This window comes from Sciurus vulgaris (genome assembly GCF_902686455.1).
Source record: "Sciurus vulgaris genome assembly, chromosome: 13".
Classification (NCBI taxonomy): Eukaryota; Metazoa; Chordata; class Mammalia; order Rodentia; family Sciuridae; genus Sciurus; species Sciurus vulgaris.
This window is the reverse complement of record NC_136474.1, coordinates 50,483,879-50,497,335: the sequence shown is the minus strand read 5'-3', so window position 1 is coordinate 50,497,335 and position 13,457 is coordinate 50,483,879. Positions and strand designations below refer to the sequence as shown.

The following is a 13,457-nucleotide window of genomic DNA, read 5'->3' as shown; positions in this document are numbered from 1 at the left end:
CACCTCTCTCCCGTTGAGGTCCACCATGACTGGGTGTGCTGGGGTGGGCTGCTTTACTGTCAAGGGTCTCGGTTGACCATCAAGCAGGAAGTGCCTGGCCTCACAAGCCAAGGTGCAGGGAAACCTGGTCACTGGCAAATGCTGGTAAAGCAAGCAACTTCGACAACAACAAAACACATTAGTTACAATTGAGAACATGAAACCGAATATCAATGTCCCCTGAGGACTCTTAGTCATTCAGTTCACCTCATTCATTCGTGTATCATTCTTTAACAGACTCTTAGTAAGTGTCTACTCTGTCTATGACCAGTACTGAGGAATTTTCATCTGTACCAGGAAGGGAAGAAACAAAATCCACAAACCTGGATTCTGTTTTAAGCCCTTGCCTCCAATGCATGACCCTGGGGTTATAACTTAGGCATGCGGCAACACTTCCGCCTGCTACAGGGTGGTAGCCACTCGTAAAACAGCTTGGTGCAAAGTGCTTTGTGATTCTTACTTGAAGGACACAAGTAAGACCCAGAAGAAAAATCACAACTCATTAATCCAGAACATCCGACTGCGGTTGTGATATTGAGGACTATCAGGAACCCTTGTGTTAAAGGCTTCTAATTTAGAAGCCCCCAGTGATGTCGCAGTTGCACCTTCTGCCCCATACTAACTTTTCCTGGGGAGATCCTGCATGGGCACATGGTTCTGTGACAGGCAGCTGCAGTGCAGAAGCTTCATAGTAGTCCCTGGGGAGCAGCACCAGGTAATCCTAGCAAAGGCCAAAGAGACAATTACTCATTTTGTTGGGAGCCCTGTCTTGATGATTAAAATAACTAAACATACTAGCTAGATTCATAATCAGATGAAGTTGCTGTGTAACCTCTCTATACCAACTTCCTGTCCTTACCCTGACTCACGAACACCCACAAACAGCTCTCAGGAGTTCTTTATACACTGGAGATAAGAGCTTCAATGTGAACATTTGTATTTTTCAAATTTCAGAAGAAATGTTATTGTCTAGGTTGTTTATAAATTCAAAAATCAACAAGATAATGTGCTGTCAATTGATAAGATGTTCCCCTCAGAGGCTGGCTGCCTTCACCACAGAACACTGAATGCAGATGACTTCAGATGGCTTTCCGCTCCTGCAGAAGCCATGCTCACCTGGCATGGTATATATGGCAAAGTTCTGTAATTCTGGTGACTCAAGAGAATGGACTGAACTACTGCTTGCCCTACCAAATGAGAGGAAGTACATGTTTTACTTAGGGTGCCAAATGAAGCCCACAGAATAAATTTGGCTAACCAGCTCTTCAGGAAAAAAAAACTCTGGGCTTCAAGACATGGCTAGTTTAAGAGCTATCCAGAAGTCCCAGATACGTGGCCACACCACAGATCTTCAAGGGAAGGAGGAAGGGATGTTTGCTCAATAGCAAAAAGAATCATGCATGGTCCACCTGGCATTTCTATCCTCATCTGGAGAAATGTTTGGGAAGCAGGAGATTGTGGCTCAGGTGACTCGGTGGTCTTATTACCTGTTATGGTTTAGATATGAGGTATCCCCCTAAAACTTATGTATGAATGCAAGAATTCCCAGAGTGAAATGGTTAGGTTGTGAGAGGTGTAACCTAATCAGTGAATTAAGCCACTATTACAGATTAATTGGGCAGGGGTGGGTGTGGCAGGAGTAGGTGGGCCACTGTGGGGTGTGACTTTGCAGTTTCAATTTTGCCCCTAGTGAACAGAGCTCTCTCTCTCTCTCTAATTCCTGGTGGCCATGTCCTGAGCTGCTTCCCTCATCCTTTTTCCATGATGTTCTGCATCACCTCAGGCCCAGAGCTATGGAATTAGCTGACAATAGATTGAACCTCTGAAACTGTGAGCCAAAATAAATTTTTCCTCCTCTATGTGGTTACTGTCAAGTCTTTTGGTCACAATGACAAAAAACTGACTGAAATACTACCTAAGTTTTACTTCTAAAATGGTTATTGTTTGACTTGTAACTTTACTGAGGTTGGAACTATATCTCCTCATTACCTGATATTCCATAGATTCTAGAGCAGTAAAGGTTGATAATAGGTGCTCAATAAAATACTTTTATGGGAAATGGAATCATTATGGGGAAAAACCACAAGTGTACTACTGTACAGTTGCACAGACTATACACCATGAAGCATCTTCCATGCCTAGGTAGTAACTTATAATGAATTTTTCTTTCAAGTTTGTACCCATTATTGGCATCAATGGAATTTTCCTCATCCTCATTTCCAACATCTGTGCAGCACTCTTAAACTTTTTTTTTTTAAAGCAGTACAGTTTTCTGCCAAGAAAGTCAAAAACAGAAAAAAAAAAAGAAAAGAAAAGAAAAAATGGACAGGATAAACCTACATGTTATCTTTATAAGATTCCAGATTTGGAAAGAATCTGTAAGGATAAATATTGTCCTTATTATTCAGAATCAGCAAGAGAGGCAGGCTTCAAGTTGAGACCAATCAATGGGTTGTGCCAGAAGGAAAGGCTTCATGTTTTCCACTCAAAGAGCATGAAACCAAGCTTTTGCCAATGATTTTGTCTTGGAAAGACCTTGTTATAAGCAGAAGCAGACTTCAAAGCAGATATCCAAGCAGTGTGTCCCAGAGAACAAGTTTTATCTCTCTGCCTTCTCTGGTTACTCTATTAGTGTTGGTGGACATAGTCTTTCCTTTGATGAACAGTTCTTTAGCAAAAGTAACCAGTTTCGTGTAATTCTTGCCTAAGTTTAAGGTAGGAGGGAGCAAGAACAGTGTTATGGGTCCTGTGGTCTCTTCTCTTTCCAACACTGAATATCTCACTGATATTAGGATTTTTGAGTTCTCTGGGTTCTTCTGACTTCATTCTGCACAGTCCCCAGAGAGGCTTATTTTTTTAGGTACCCTCTGATTTATGACAGGAAATACCAAATAAGCTTTTGGAAGGCAGGGACACATGCATATGAAAGCTTTCATTTGTTCTGATAACTTTGAGTCACTCTGAGTTAGAGTTTGGATTATTTGTTTTTTGTGTTTCGTTTGCCCAAGAGAACTTGGTTGGAAGGAATAACCCTATATCATTATGTTATTTGAGGGCAAAGATCAGCTTAGCTTCCTGTATGATAAAAGGGAAATTCGTGATTTTGATGTCTTCTGGTCACTGTGGGTCATGGTGTTGGATGAGACCATCTTAAGTGGGGGAACATCCCCCAGAGATCACCATTCAGAACTCTGTCTTACCAGGAAGACTCCTTCTGCCTTAATACGAGCAATCCATGTCCCCGCTGTCAATGAGAACGGGTCTGCAAAGCCTTTTCCGGGGATGGTGACAAAAGCTGGCTCCTTACTCGGCAGGAAGGTGATCTCTTTGCTTTGAGCAGCACCTACCAGAAATCCAAAGAACTGTTTCAGACATCTTTCTAGTAGCTAGGGTTAAGATTTTAGATAGTTCTGTTTCAGGCACTCAGTTTATATCTGAAAAAGTTTGAAATGGTTTACTGATCACGATACTGATTTACTGATCTTGTTTTTTTTTTTTTTACTTGTATATATGCATATGTACAAAATAGATGAGAAAGATATTTGATAAGATGTTAGCAGTGGTTGTCTATGCTGGAAATGTAATTTTCTACATTTATGAAATAAGAATATTAACTTCTTGGGCTGGGGTTGTGGCTCAGTGGTAGAGCACTTGCCTAGCATGTGTGAGGCACTGGGTTCAATTCTGAGCACTGCATATAAATAAATAAAGTAAAGGTTCATCAACAACTAAAAAAAAATTTTTAAAGAATACTAACTTCTGTAAGCTATTGAATATTTCTTATTTATAGAATATTCCCAGTATATTACACTGACAAATTATTTTTTCCTTTTTTATATGAGATTTAAAATTTTTATTTTTATCAATGAGCATGCATTCATTTTATTATAAAATTTTTGAACTTCTACTTATTTTCAGGATGCAACATGTTTCTTCTGCATTAAACAGAGGACTTTCTGCAGATGGTTCAGAAACAAACAAGACTGTTGCATCTGAGTTCAATTGAGACTTTTTCTTGAGAAGTGTTTGCTCCAAATCTTTGCATTTGCTCTAGTTCTACAGACATCTATGCACAAGGCCTGGAACTGAGTTCTATTGTCAAAGCAGTGAACATAGCTCCCCAGTGGTGGGGATAGAGAATTTGAGGATACAGACTATAAAATGAGAGAATATGGTATAGTGTGGACAGTGGTGTTTGGGAAAGGAATATGTTACCTTGGGAATATGTCACTGGAATCCCGACTCGGACTTGGGGAGAAGTGCCCCAGAGGATGAGGAAACAAACCAAAATGTATTCTGACTATATGAGTTAACAGAGGGCAGAGAGCTATGGCATTGTCACCCAGAGGGTACTACTGGAAAGTGTTTGGAGTCCAAAGACTTTGTCTACAAAGATCAGCTGTGCACTCAGGCAATGTACTAAACCTCTCAGTTTTGTTTCCTCTTCAGTTCACAAAGTTCTTATCACATGAGGGTATGAAAGTTGGACTACTCTAAGCGTGATAAAGTCAGTCCACCAGTTCTTCCTACTGGCTACTAGTGGATCAACCTCCAGCTGTGCGAGTTTGGCTGATAGGATGGGTATGACATCATTCCTCCTTCCATTCCAATTCTGCTGTGGATGCTGAACAAAGATGCTTACATCTTGATCCTAAATTAGATTTCCCTGGGTGCCATTTTGTGTCCTTATCAGACTTCAAATGATCCCTGGAATCTGTTTCCAAGAATGATAAAAGCCCTGGTTCCTTGTAGGACATACTTCCAGGCCTTGCCCCTAGCTGTGGGTGAGGCTGTCCTCTCTTCTCCTGTCCCTCACCTCTGGAAGGAGAATTGAAAGATTCTTCCTGGAGTTCTGTTGGGATTTGTGCTTTACAGCCTTCTTCCTAAAAATTTCTATCCTTGCCCATTTCTCCTTAAACTACTTGGTTTGCTTGAAATAATGAGAGAATTAAGAGCAAGAGGCCAAGGTCTCCTAAATAACACCAAAAAATGTGATACTTGCTTCACCATGAATGAGCTATAAAATCAGGTTTGCTCAGTGAAGATGTCATGACCCATGGGATCAGCCAAGGTACAAAGGTTGCTATATCATTTATTTAAGTGACAGTGATAATTTAACAGCAGAAGTTAAATAAGCAAAAAGTTTAGAGAATGACAAGGTAAAAAAGAGCATCCAGAGAACTGTCCAATCCAACATGTACCAACTGTAATGTTCTCTAAGGATGGTCATCTTTGGGAACATTGGAGAAAACAATATCGTGATCATTTTTTTTTCAAATTGAAAAGGCTTGGAATTTTACCCACCTGACTTCACCCAAGATGGATAAATGGTTATATGACCAGAAACTGCTTCAGTTCCAGGGTTTATGTATCTCAGAATAATGTGAAACAAGGAGAGATTTGACTTCCCCACATCCAACATCACCCTTACTTCATTCTGAAAAAGACCAAAAAGCCATGAAACATAGAAAACTGGTTAAAAGAAATGTTAGCCAATCACAGCCAATCAATGACTTCATTCTATTTGAGTTTCACCATTGAACTTGTATACAACACACACACACACACACACACACACGTACATAGGTATGTTCACGCTCACTTAACAAGGACCAAGGAACTATATGAAAACAAGCCTAACGATGAATTAAAATCACTTACAATGAAAGTTACAGTGAAAGTGCGCTCCCTCAGCCACTGAGATCCTCTTTTGACCTTTTTGTGATCAGGCAGACAGAGCGAAGGATTAGATGGACTAGTTTAAGAAAGCCGCGGTGACAGGGACAACCACCACTGGCTGGGAAAAATAAAACGGCAGAAGAGAAGGAAAGGAAAGTGTGTTATTTCACACACACGCCCATAAGAGACTATTCTAGGACCCATTTCACACAGAGAAAATCTAAATGGTCACAAAAACCAATGGTGGCTGGAGAAGGGTTAAAGACCCCAAACACTTTAGTGATAAACTCTGGATGTAACTAAACTATGCCTATTGTGTCTTATGAAGTGTTATCTCAAGCCCTTATCCGAAGACACTGTTGGATTTTCTACCTGGAGGTTCTAAGTTGGGAGATAAATAGGCAAAGTTGTCACTCAAGGGACATCACCAATGTCCTCTGACCAAAAAGACTCAAAAACTCTATCCTTAGAAATTCACTCATTTGGGTCAACCAAACTTTTTTTCACCTATGAGAGGGTTTATACCTTGATTGGGCTCAGTCAGTCATTCACATGCTATTTTCACAGAAACCATCATTTTTTTTTTTTTTTTTTCTGAATAATGAAGTGAAATCAGGGCATTTAAGGAAACGGAATTTCTGTATTTGGGCAGAAGGGGAAGAGAATGAGGTATTCTAAGGTTCTAGGTGTTACTTGAGAAAGGCAGATTGGCTGGGGAAATTTGACCAGGCACAAAGCAGGACTAGAATCAGGAAAACTATGAGCCTATTTCAGTTTCTCTCTGGACTATTCTAAGTCCAAATCTGCTAAGGACAAGTATTGAGTTACCATGGTCATCAGATTACCTCCTACTGTGAATTTCTCCACCAAGACACAACTCAAAGGGATAAATCTCAAAAAGAAATTCTGAGGACAAAACTACTCAATGACTCTACAGGATTTTTTATTCTGAATATTGCATAAGGTCTAAAGGTAAACAAATAACATATAATCGTCCTTACTCCAATGCAAAGCCAAGAAGGAAGGATGAAATAGAGAAGAAGGAAGGAAAGGAGAAAAACAGGAAAGAATAATTAAATAGCACAAACTACAACTCATCATTTATTTTTAGTTTCTATTCACAGAGTAATTTGGAATTTTAAAAAAATCGATAAAAAAGTAGCTGCACTAGCTTTATTAGAATTATTTAAACTAACATTATATTTCCCACAAATGGCTCTAAAGAAAATGTCTGGGGCTGGGGAGATGGCTCAGTCGGTAGAGTGCTTGCCTTGTAAGCACAAGGCCCTGGGTTCGATCCCCAGCACCCAAAAAAAAAAACAAAACAAAAAAAAAAAAAAGAAAAGAAAAAGCCCCTTGTGTGATAATATAGCCTAATGTCATTTCAGAAACTTCCTTCTTCTCGTGAAAAGTCTCCACAAATGAACACCATTTTTCTTTCATTTCTTCATTTTCTGATTGGTGACCCAATGAAAGTAGCAATGACCTGTGAAATCCACACGTATGCTTATCAGCTAAAACCCCAAGCCTGACTTTAACGGGGACCCCAACCCAGCCTCTGGAGCAAAAGAATCCTGGAATCCACTTTGGGGACAGTTCACTTTCAAGGGGCCCCTGAGGGGGTTTCGGGAGTACCTTTGGGCCACCCTGCCTCGAGGCTGTGGCCTGCTGGCTGCCTACCTGTACTGAGGTCATCTGGGCGTATCCTCTCCAGCTAAACTCAGGAAACACCAGGGGATCAAATCCAAACCGGGGGCTTCTTCCATTAGGTGCAGTGCCATCTTCAATCTCATACTTCATATGATGCAAATTTGGGAAATAGTAGTTATTTTCAGGCCTTTTAAAGTAATAAAAAGTAAATGTAGATACACCAAGTTAGGTTCATTAACCATCTGAATATCCTTTAATCCAATAATTACTGCTAAATGAACTCCACCAAGTTGACAAAGCGCATTAAATAAAGAGAATGGTTCCCCACTTTTCTCTAAAATACTGTTTTCATTCATGAAAACATTCACATAAACCACACCCAACTCCTACATGTTCCAAGACTTAAAATGATAAAGCCATTGAGCATAACTCATAATATGTTCTTTAATGTATCTTTTAATATGTCTAAACCATTGCCAACAACAAAACGAAGCCAAATTAGGCTATGTACTATTCCTGCATTGGTTTTTACACTCATATTCACTATCATACAAATATTAATATCCATGTGCCAGACCCTATTTCAGTGCACCATAGGTATAGTGTGATATAAAATATATGTCAAAATATAAAGTCAAAGAAGTTTGTCTATATATATTTTTGATCATTAGAATGACTTTTCTGACTTGTTTTCTCTGAAACCATATTGCAAGTAATGAGAATCTTGGCACTGATTAATTAATGGATTCCTTTCAAGAGTCCTGATGTGGCAGACACACAGGAGGATCAGAAATATCTCAATTCTGTGTGGCACTTCATAGCCAAACTACTTGAAGTTCTTCCAAATGATAAATTTTTCCATTCAGTCAGAAGCTAATAGCAGTTAATGATTTTAAAGTCATAAAGATCAATTATAATTAGTCAATTAGTTGAAGGAAACAAAAGGTCTTGCTCCTGTATTTTAAATGGAATTAGAAATGCTTGTCGGGCATGGTGGCACATGCCTGTAATCTCAGTAACTAGGGAGGCTGAGACAGGAGGATCACAAGTTCAAGGCCAGCCTCAGCAACTTAGCAGAAGCTTTAAGCAATTAGCAAGACCCTGTCTCAAAATAAAAAATAACAACGACTGCAGATGTAGCAGTGGCAGAGCACCCCTGGGTTCAATCTTTAAAAAAAAAAAAGCAAGAAAGGAAAAAAATAAATGCTTATATTTCTGAGGTGAATTTACAGAGATCCTTAAAAGTTTTCATACCCATTGACCCAGTAATCTTAGTTCCAGGTATCTATTCTAAAGAATGTCTTTAGAATACACTATAAAAAGAATTAATATAAAAATACACTATCAAAGAATTAATATTAAAATGTTTAAAACAGGGAAAACTTAGAAACACAAATGTACAAAAATTATGAAATAAGGAAATTATGAAATAAAATCAGCATTTTTGAGAACTATTTAATCCTAGAAGAAATGCTTATGATACCATGTGAAATTAATAGATTGATATATATAACATGAAAAAATACAGCACTAAATTTCATTCATAAACAAAAATCTAGGAAAAATACAAAAAGTATTAAAAGGAATTATTTCTGGGTGGTGGAATGAAGATTTTTCTTCACATTTTTACTATTTACATTAATTTTCTGTAATGAACATTTATGAAATTATAAAAATTATTTAGAAAACAAAGTGAATGTAAATACTTTCTAAGTTTACATGCAAACCTAAAAATGCTCAGAAAAAAATCATAAACTAACATTTGGGAGGACAAACAAAAGGACACAAGATTTGCCAGCCAGGAGAAGTCACTATGCCATATATGTGAGGTTGACCACCCTTTATTTCAGTTATCATTTGCCACTATATCAAAGGATATATTTTAAATTTCAAGGTATATACATATATATTCATATATATATATTTATATATGTATAAATACAAAATGCAAAAATATATGCTAAAATGTAAAAGGTCAATATTTTTCCTCTGGGTGGATTATTTAATTTTTATCTGATTGCATTATATTATCCTGAAAATTAGCCAATCACCTACATAAATGGAAAAAGAAAAACAACATTCTCTTGAGTAGGAAAAAGCTCATTTTGTCAACCTAAGGATGTAAAGGGGCAAAACAGAAAACATTTACATTAGAAAACATCACAAAGCTCCTCTGGTCCTTCCTTTGCCTTGCTAGTTTCAGGAAAACAAATTTATAGATGTTTTCTTTCTCATGGACCTTCTACAAGGCCCAGCTGTGAGAGCCAACTAGGAAGACTGAAAATGAACAGCTCAGTGACCCTGACCTTTAGAATCCAAATATTGAAAACAATGAGGGAAAAAAGAGAAACACCAAAACAATACAAATCATCGTAACTGCATACAAGAATTTTTAAATTCATTTGCTTGTGGTGCAGTTAGTGAAGACAGTATCTGGTTTTTTGTGCATTTCATGGAGTTTCCAGCAATGATTAAAAGTCAGAATATTTACACTTAAATTTTCCCTCCTGCCACTAAGGAAAGATTATGGGTGAATCATGTTTTGTGTGTGTGTGTGTGTGTGTGTGTGTGTGTGTGTGTGTGTGTGTACTATCTATGTCTATATATACATCATCTATAAACAGCAAATGTGGAGACAGTAAGCTGCCATACTTCTATGGCACCATCTGGGTCTCAATCTCCACTTTGCTTTGCTGCTCTTACAGTTTATTTTAATTTACTTCTGCATGAGATGAAGTCCTGTTTCCACACTCTGGAAGTTTTCTTACCCTTCGTGTTGTCACCTGATCTCTCCACTCACTCTCCTTAATGTGTCTGAGGGAGCAACAGGAACTGGATGCCGATGGTCCAAGAACCCGGGTATGTGCACTCTGCCCCTTCTTATTCCCTCTCTCTTCCAAAAACTGGAGCTGGCCCTGCTTGCCTCCTCCATGCTGTGACTTGTCCATGGGGGTTCAGCCAGGTGAACCCACCCCATGCTTCCAGCTCTCCTCATGCCCACCTGTCATTCTGCGCCTGTTCACTTCAAATCTGCAAACTCTGAAGTGCAGGTGCTCCCCGACTTGCAAAGATGGAACCGGTTTTATGGTCATCATTATCTCCTATTTTAATTAACTCACGAAACAAATGTCTGAATTTTGAATTATATTGTACGGCTTCATCTGCTGAGGATTCCTAGGACTGCTTTGCTCTTCACCAGCATGGTTGGTGATCTAAGACAGCTTCTCATCCATACACACAGGAGGAAGCCTCCCAAAGACTCACCTCTGGCACACCTTCCCCACCACGTGATCTCGGCATTGGCATGCTCCCGAGCGATCACTGCACACGGACGTGAGCGCTCCACCAATGTCACACTGACACCCTGTCAGGAGACGGCTGCGGTTACCCGTGAAATCATCCCCATAAGGAATGCCTCCCTCCCTCTATGAGAAAGGAACACTAATAATCCCAGGGTTGCAGCACTGCCTCCCTTCTTATCACACCTTATATCTGGCAGGAGTTTGAAATAGGCAGGAAACTTCCTAGCGGAAATGACCTGTCCCTCCAAAAGTCCCCTTCTAGGCTGGGGGTGCACGACCATAGGCCAGCTGGAACGCAGATGCCCAATGTGAAGGTGGTGGTAGATCAAGAGTGGAACAAGATTTAGAAACAGCACTATTGTAAATAAGGTCAGCTAAGAAGAGCCCATGTGAGACACTCAAGGGCAGCCTTGCAGGCCTACTGTTGCTATGATTCCATTATTTAATACAACCCTATCTCTAAAAGCCTGGCTCTTCTGATAAAACAAAGTACAACCTTAAAGTCACTAAGTCCTGATGTTTTACAACATTAACGCATGTCCTCCTATTCCAGGTATATTTCTTATAAGTGTGCTGTAGAAGAGAAGTGGAAGCATCCCCACCTGCAACTTATGACTAGTGTCAACTGAATATTTGACCCGATGTCCCAGACAGAATGCTTGAGCACCTCCCAGAAAATCAACCGAAGAAAGCCAAACGCAGGAGAAAGGTTATTCTGACACTTTGCTCTGCTTGGGACCCACTGGATGTAAGTACCTTGACACCCAAAGTAATTTCTCTTTTCCAGAGAGAAATATCCATCTTCGCAAGTATCACAGGCATCACCGCTCACTCGGACCTTGCAGTGACAGTCACCATCTCCCTGTGGAACAATGAGCCAGATGTCAAAATCTGATAGTTACAGAATTCACTCATCTTCAAGATTGAAAACTGGCTCATTGTACAATAGGCAGCAAGGGAGCCCCGGCCTGAGAAAAATGATCATGTACTGTCTGCCTGCAGAGGTACTGACACGCTCCCAGGACCTCCTCAATCAATGGCTACAGTGTCCCATTGGTATATGAAAATCGGCTCGCATTACCTGCCCACACTCTCCAACACCACTCACTGTTCCTGCCTCGTGGCACTGGCACTCTGTGGAGATAAGAAAGTGTCCTTAAACCAAGGGTTACCCAAAGACCGCTCCCTGGCTCTGGGCACATCTCACATCTGCAACACAACATCGCAGGAAGAGGTCCCTGCACACTTCAGCAGCATTACCATTTGCACCACTGAGGCCTAAAACTGGATTACTTTCTGAGGCTAGCAGAACACACCAACGAATACGATCCCTCTCAAGAGACTGTGAGTTTACGGCTATGCCAAAACGAAACTGCAACATCATGGGATTTTTTTTAATATACCTTTATTTTATTTATTTATTTATATGTGGTGCTGAGGATGGAACCCAGTGACTCACACGTGCTAGGCAAGTGCTCTACCACTGAGCTACAGCCCCAGCCAACATCATTTTAGAGACTTTAATGTCAAGGTCATCATTGATGTACTTGCATGAAAATATACTCTATTTAAAGATATTCACTTCAGCTGGTGCAGTGGTGCACACCTGTAATCCCAGTTACTGTGGAGGCTGGAGTAGGAGGCTCACAAATTCAAGGCCAACCTGGGCAACATAGTGAGACCCCATCCCTAAAAAGATATTCAACCAGGTGTGGTAGCACTTGCCTGTTATCCCAGTGGCTCAGGAGGCTGAGATAGGAGAATCACAAGTTCAAAGCCAGCCTCAGAACTTAGTGAGGCCCTAAGCAATTTAATGAGACCCTGTGACCCTGTCTCAAATTTAAAAAAAAGAAAAAAAATTTTTTTTGAAGGGCTGGGAATGTAGTTCAGTGGTAAAATGCCCCTGGGTTCACTCCCCAGCACAAAGAAAAGAAAAGAAAAGAAAAGAAAAGAAAAGAAAAGAAAAGAAAAGAAAAGAAAAGAAAAGAAAAGAAAAGAAAAGGAAAGAAAAGGAAAAGAAAAGAGAAATAAGGAAAGAAAGAAGGAGAGAGAGAGAGAGGGAGGGAGGGAAGGAGGGAGGGGAAGGAGAGAAAAGAAAGAGATATGCAGGTATTCAGGACTGGGATGTAGCTCAGTGGTAACACATTTGCCTACATATGTGACACCCCATGTTAGATCCCCAACACCATAAAAAAAATAAATAAATAAAAAGACAGAGATTCACCTAAATTTAGTAATTTTAACCCACTGTATTCAATTTGTTATCCTGGTTTCAATACATGTATAAAGTTATAATAAAATTAATCCAGAAAGAGTGAATCATAGAAACAAAGAGGTAAAAGCATTTATCAAGTAGCTGCTGTTACAAACAATAAAATACCTATGGACAAAGGAAGCTAATCCTTTGCTGAGATTTTTGAAAATGACAGAAGTTCTCACAAAAGTGTGGGGGGGAAGACATCAAAACTTTGCACAGTAGGGACGCACAGGTGCATGATAGATCTATAAATCAGAACAAGGCCCAGATTCACACACACACAAAATTACACAGACGTTTGGACAAATCAAATTGCTTCAACAAATAGCTCTTTTGTGAGTTTAGTTATTGAAATAGAGAACATTAAGAGGAAATTACAAAATAGGGAGTGATGGTGTATAGATACTTTACCGGAACATCCACTGGGGTTTTCTCTGGCCAGATTCCAATATAATGGTTTGCAGTGACTACATGTAGGACTTTCCACGTGAAGCTTGCATTGGCAATACCCCTTAAAATGCAAAGCAAAT

The 13,457-nt window shown here is 39.7% G+C and overlaps 1 protein-coding gene across 1 annotated transcript in view; it reads right to left on the bottom strand.

Annotated features, from left to right (window-relative positions):
• LAMA3 (laminin subunit alpha 3) overlaps positions 1-13,457 on the bottom strand; it is a 248,463-nt gene that overhangs the window by 124,274 nt on the left and 110,732 nt on the right. Inside the window, 9 exon segments of the mRNA XM_079108746.1 lie at positions 4-157; positions 663-760; positions 3,240-3,382; positions 5,344-5,476; positions 7,399-7,555; positions 10,633-10,732; positions 11,427-11,532; positions 11,752-11,804; positions 13,339-13,438. Of these exon segments, the coding sequence (XP_078964872.1) occupies positions 4-157; positions 663-760; positions 3,240-3,382; positions 5,344-5,476; positions 7,399-7,555; positions 10,633-10,732; positions 11,427-11,532; positions 11,752-11,804; positions 13,339-13,438 (1,044 nt within the window).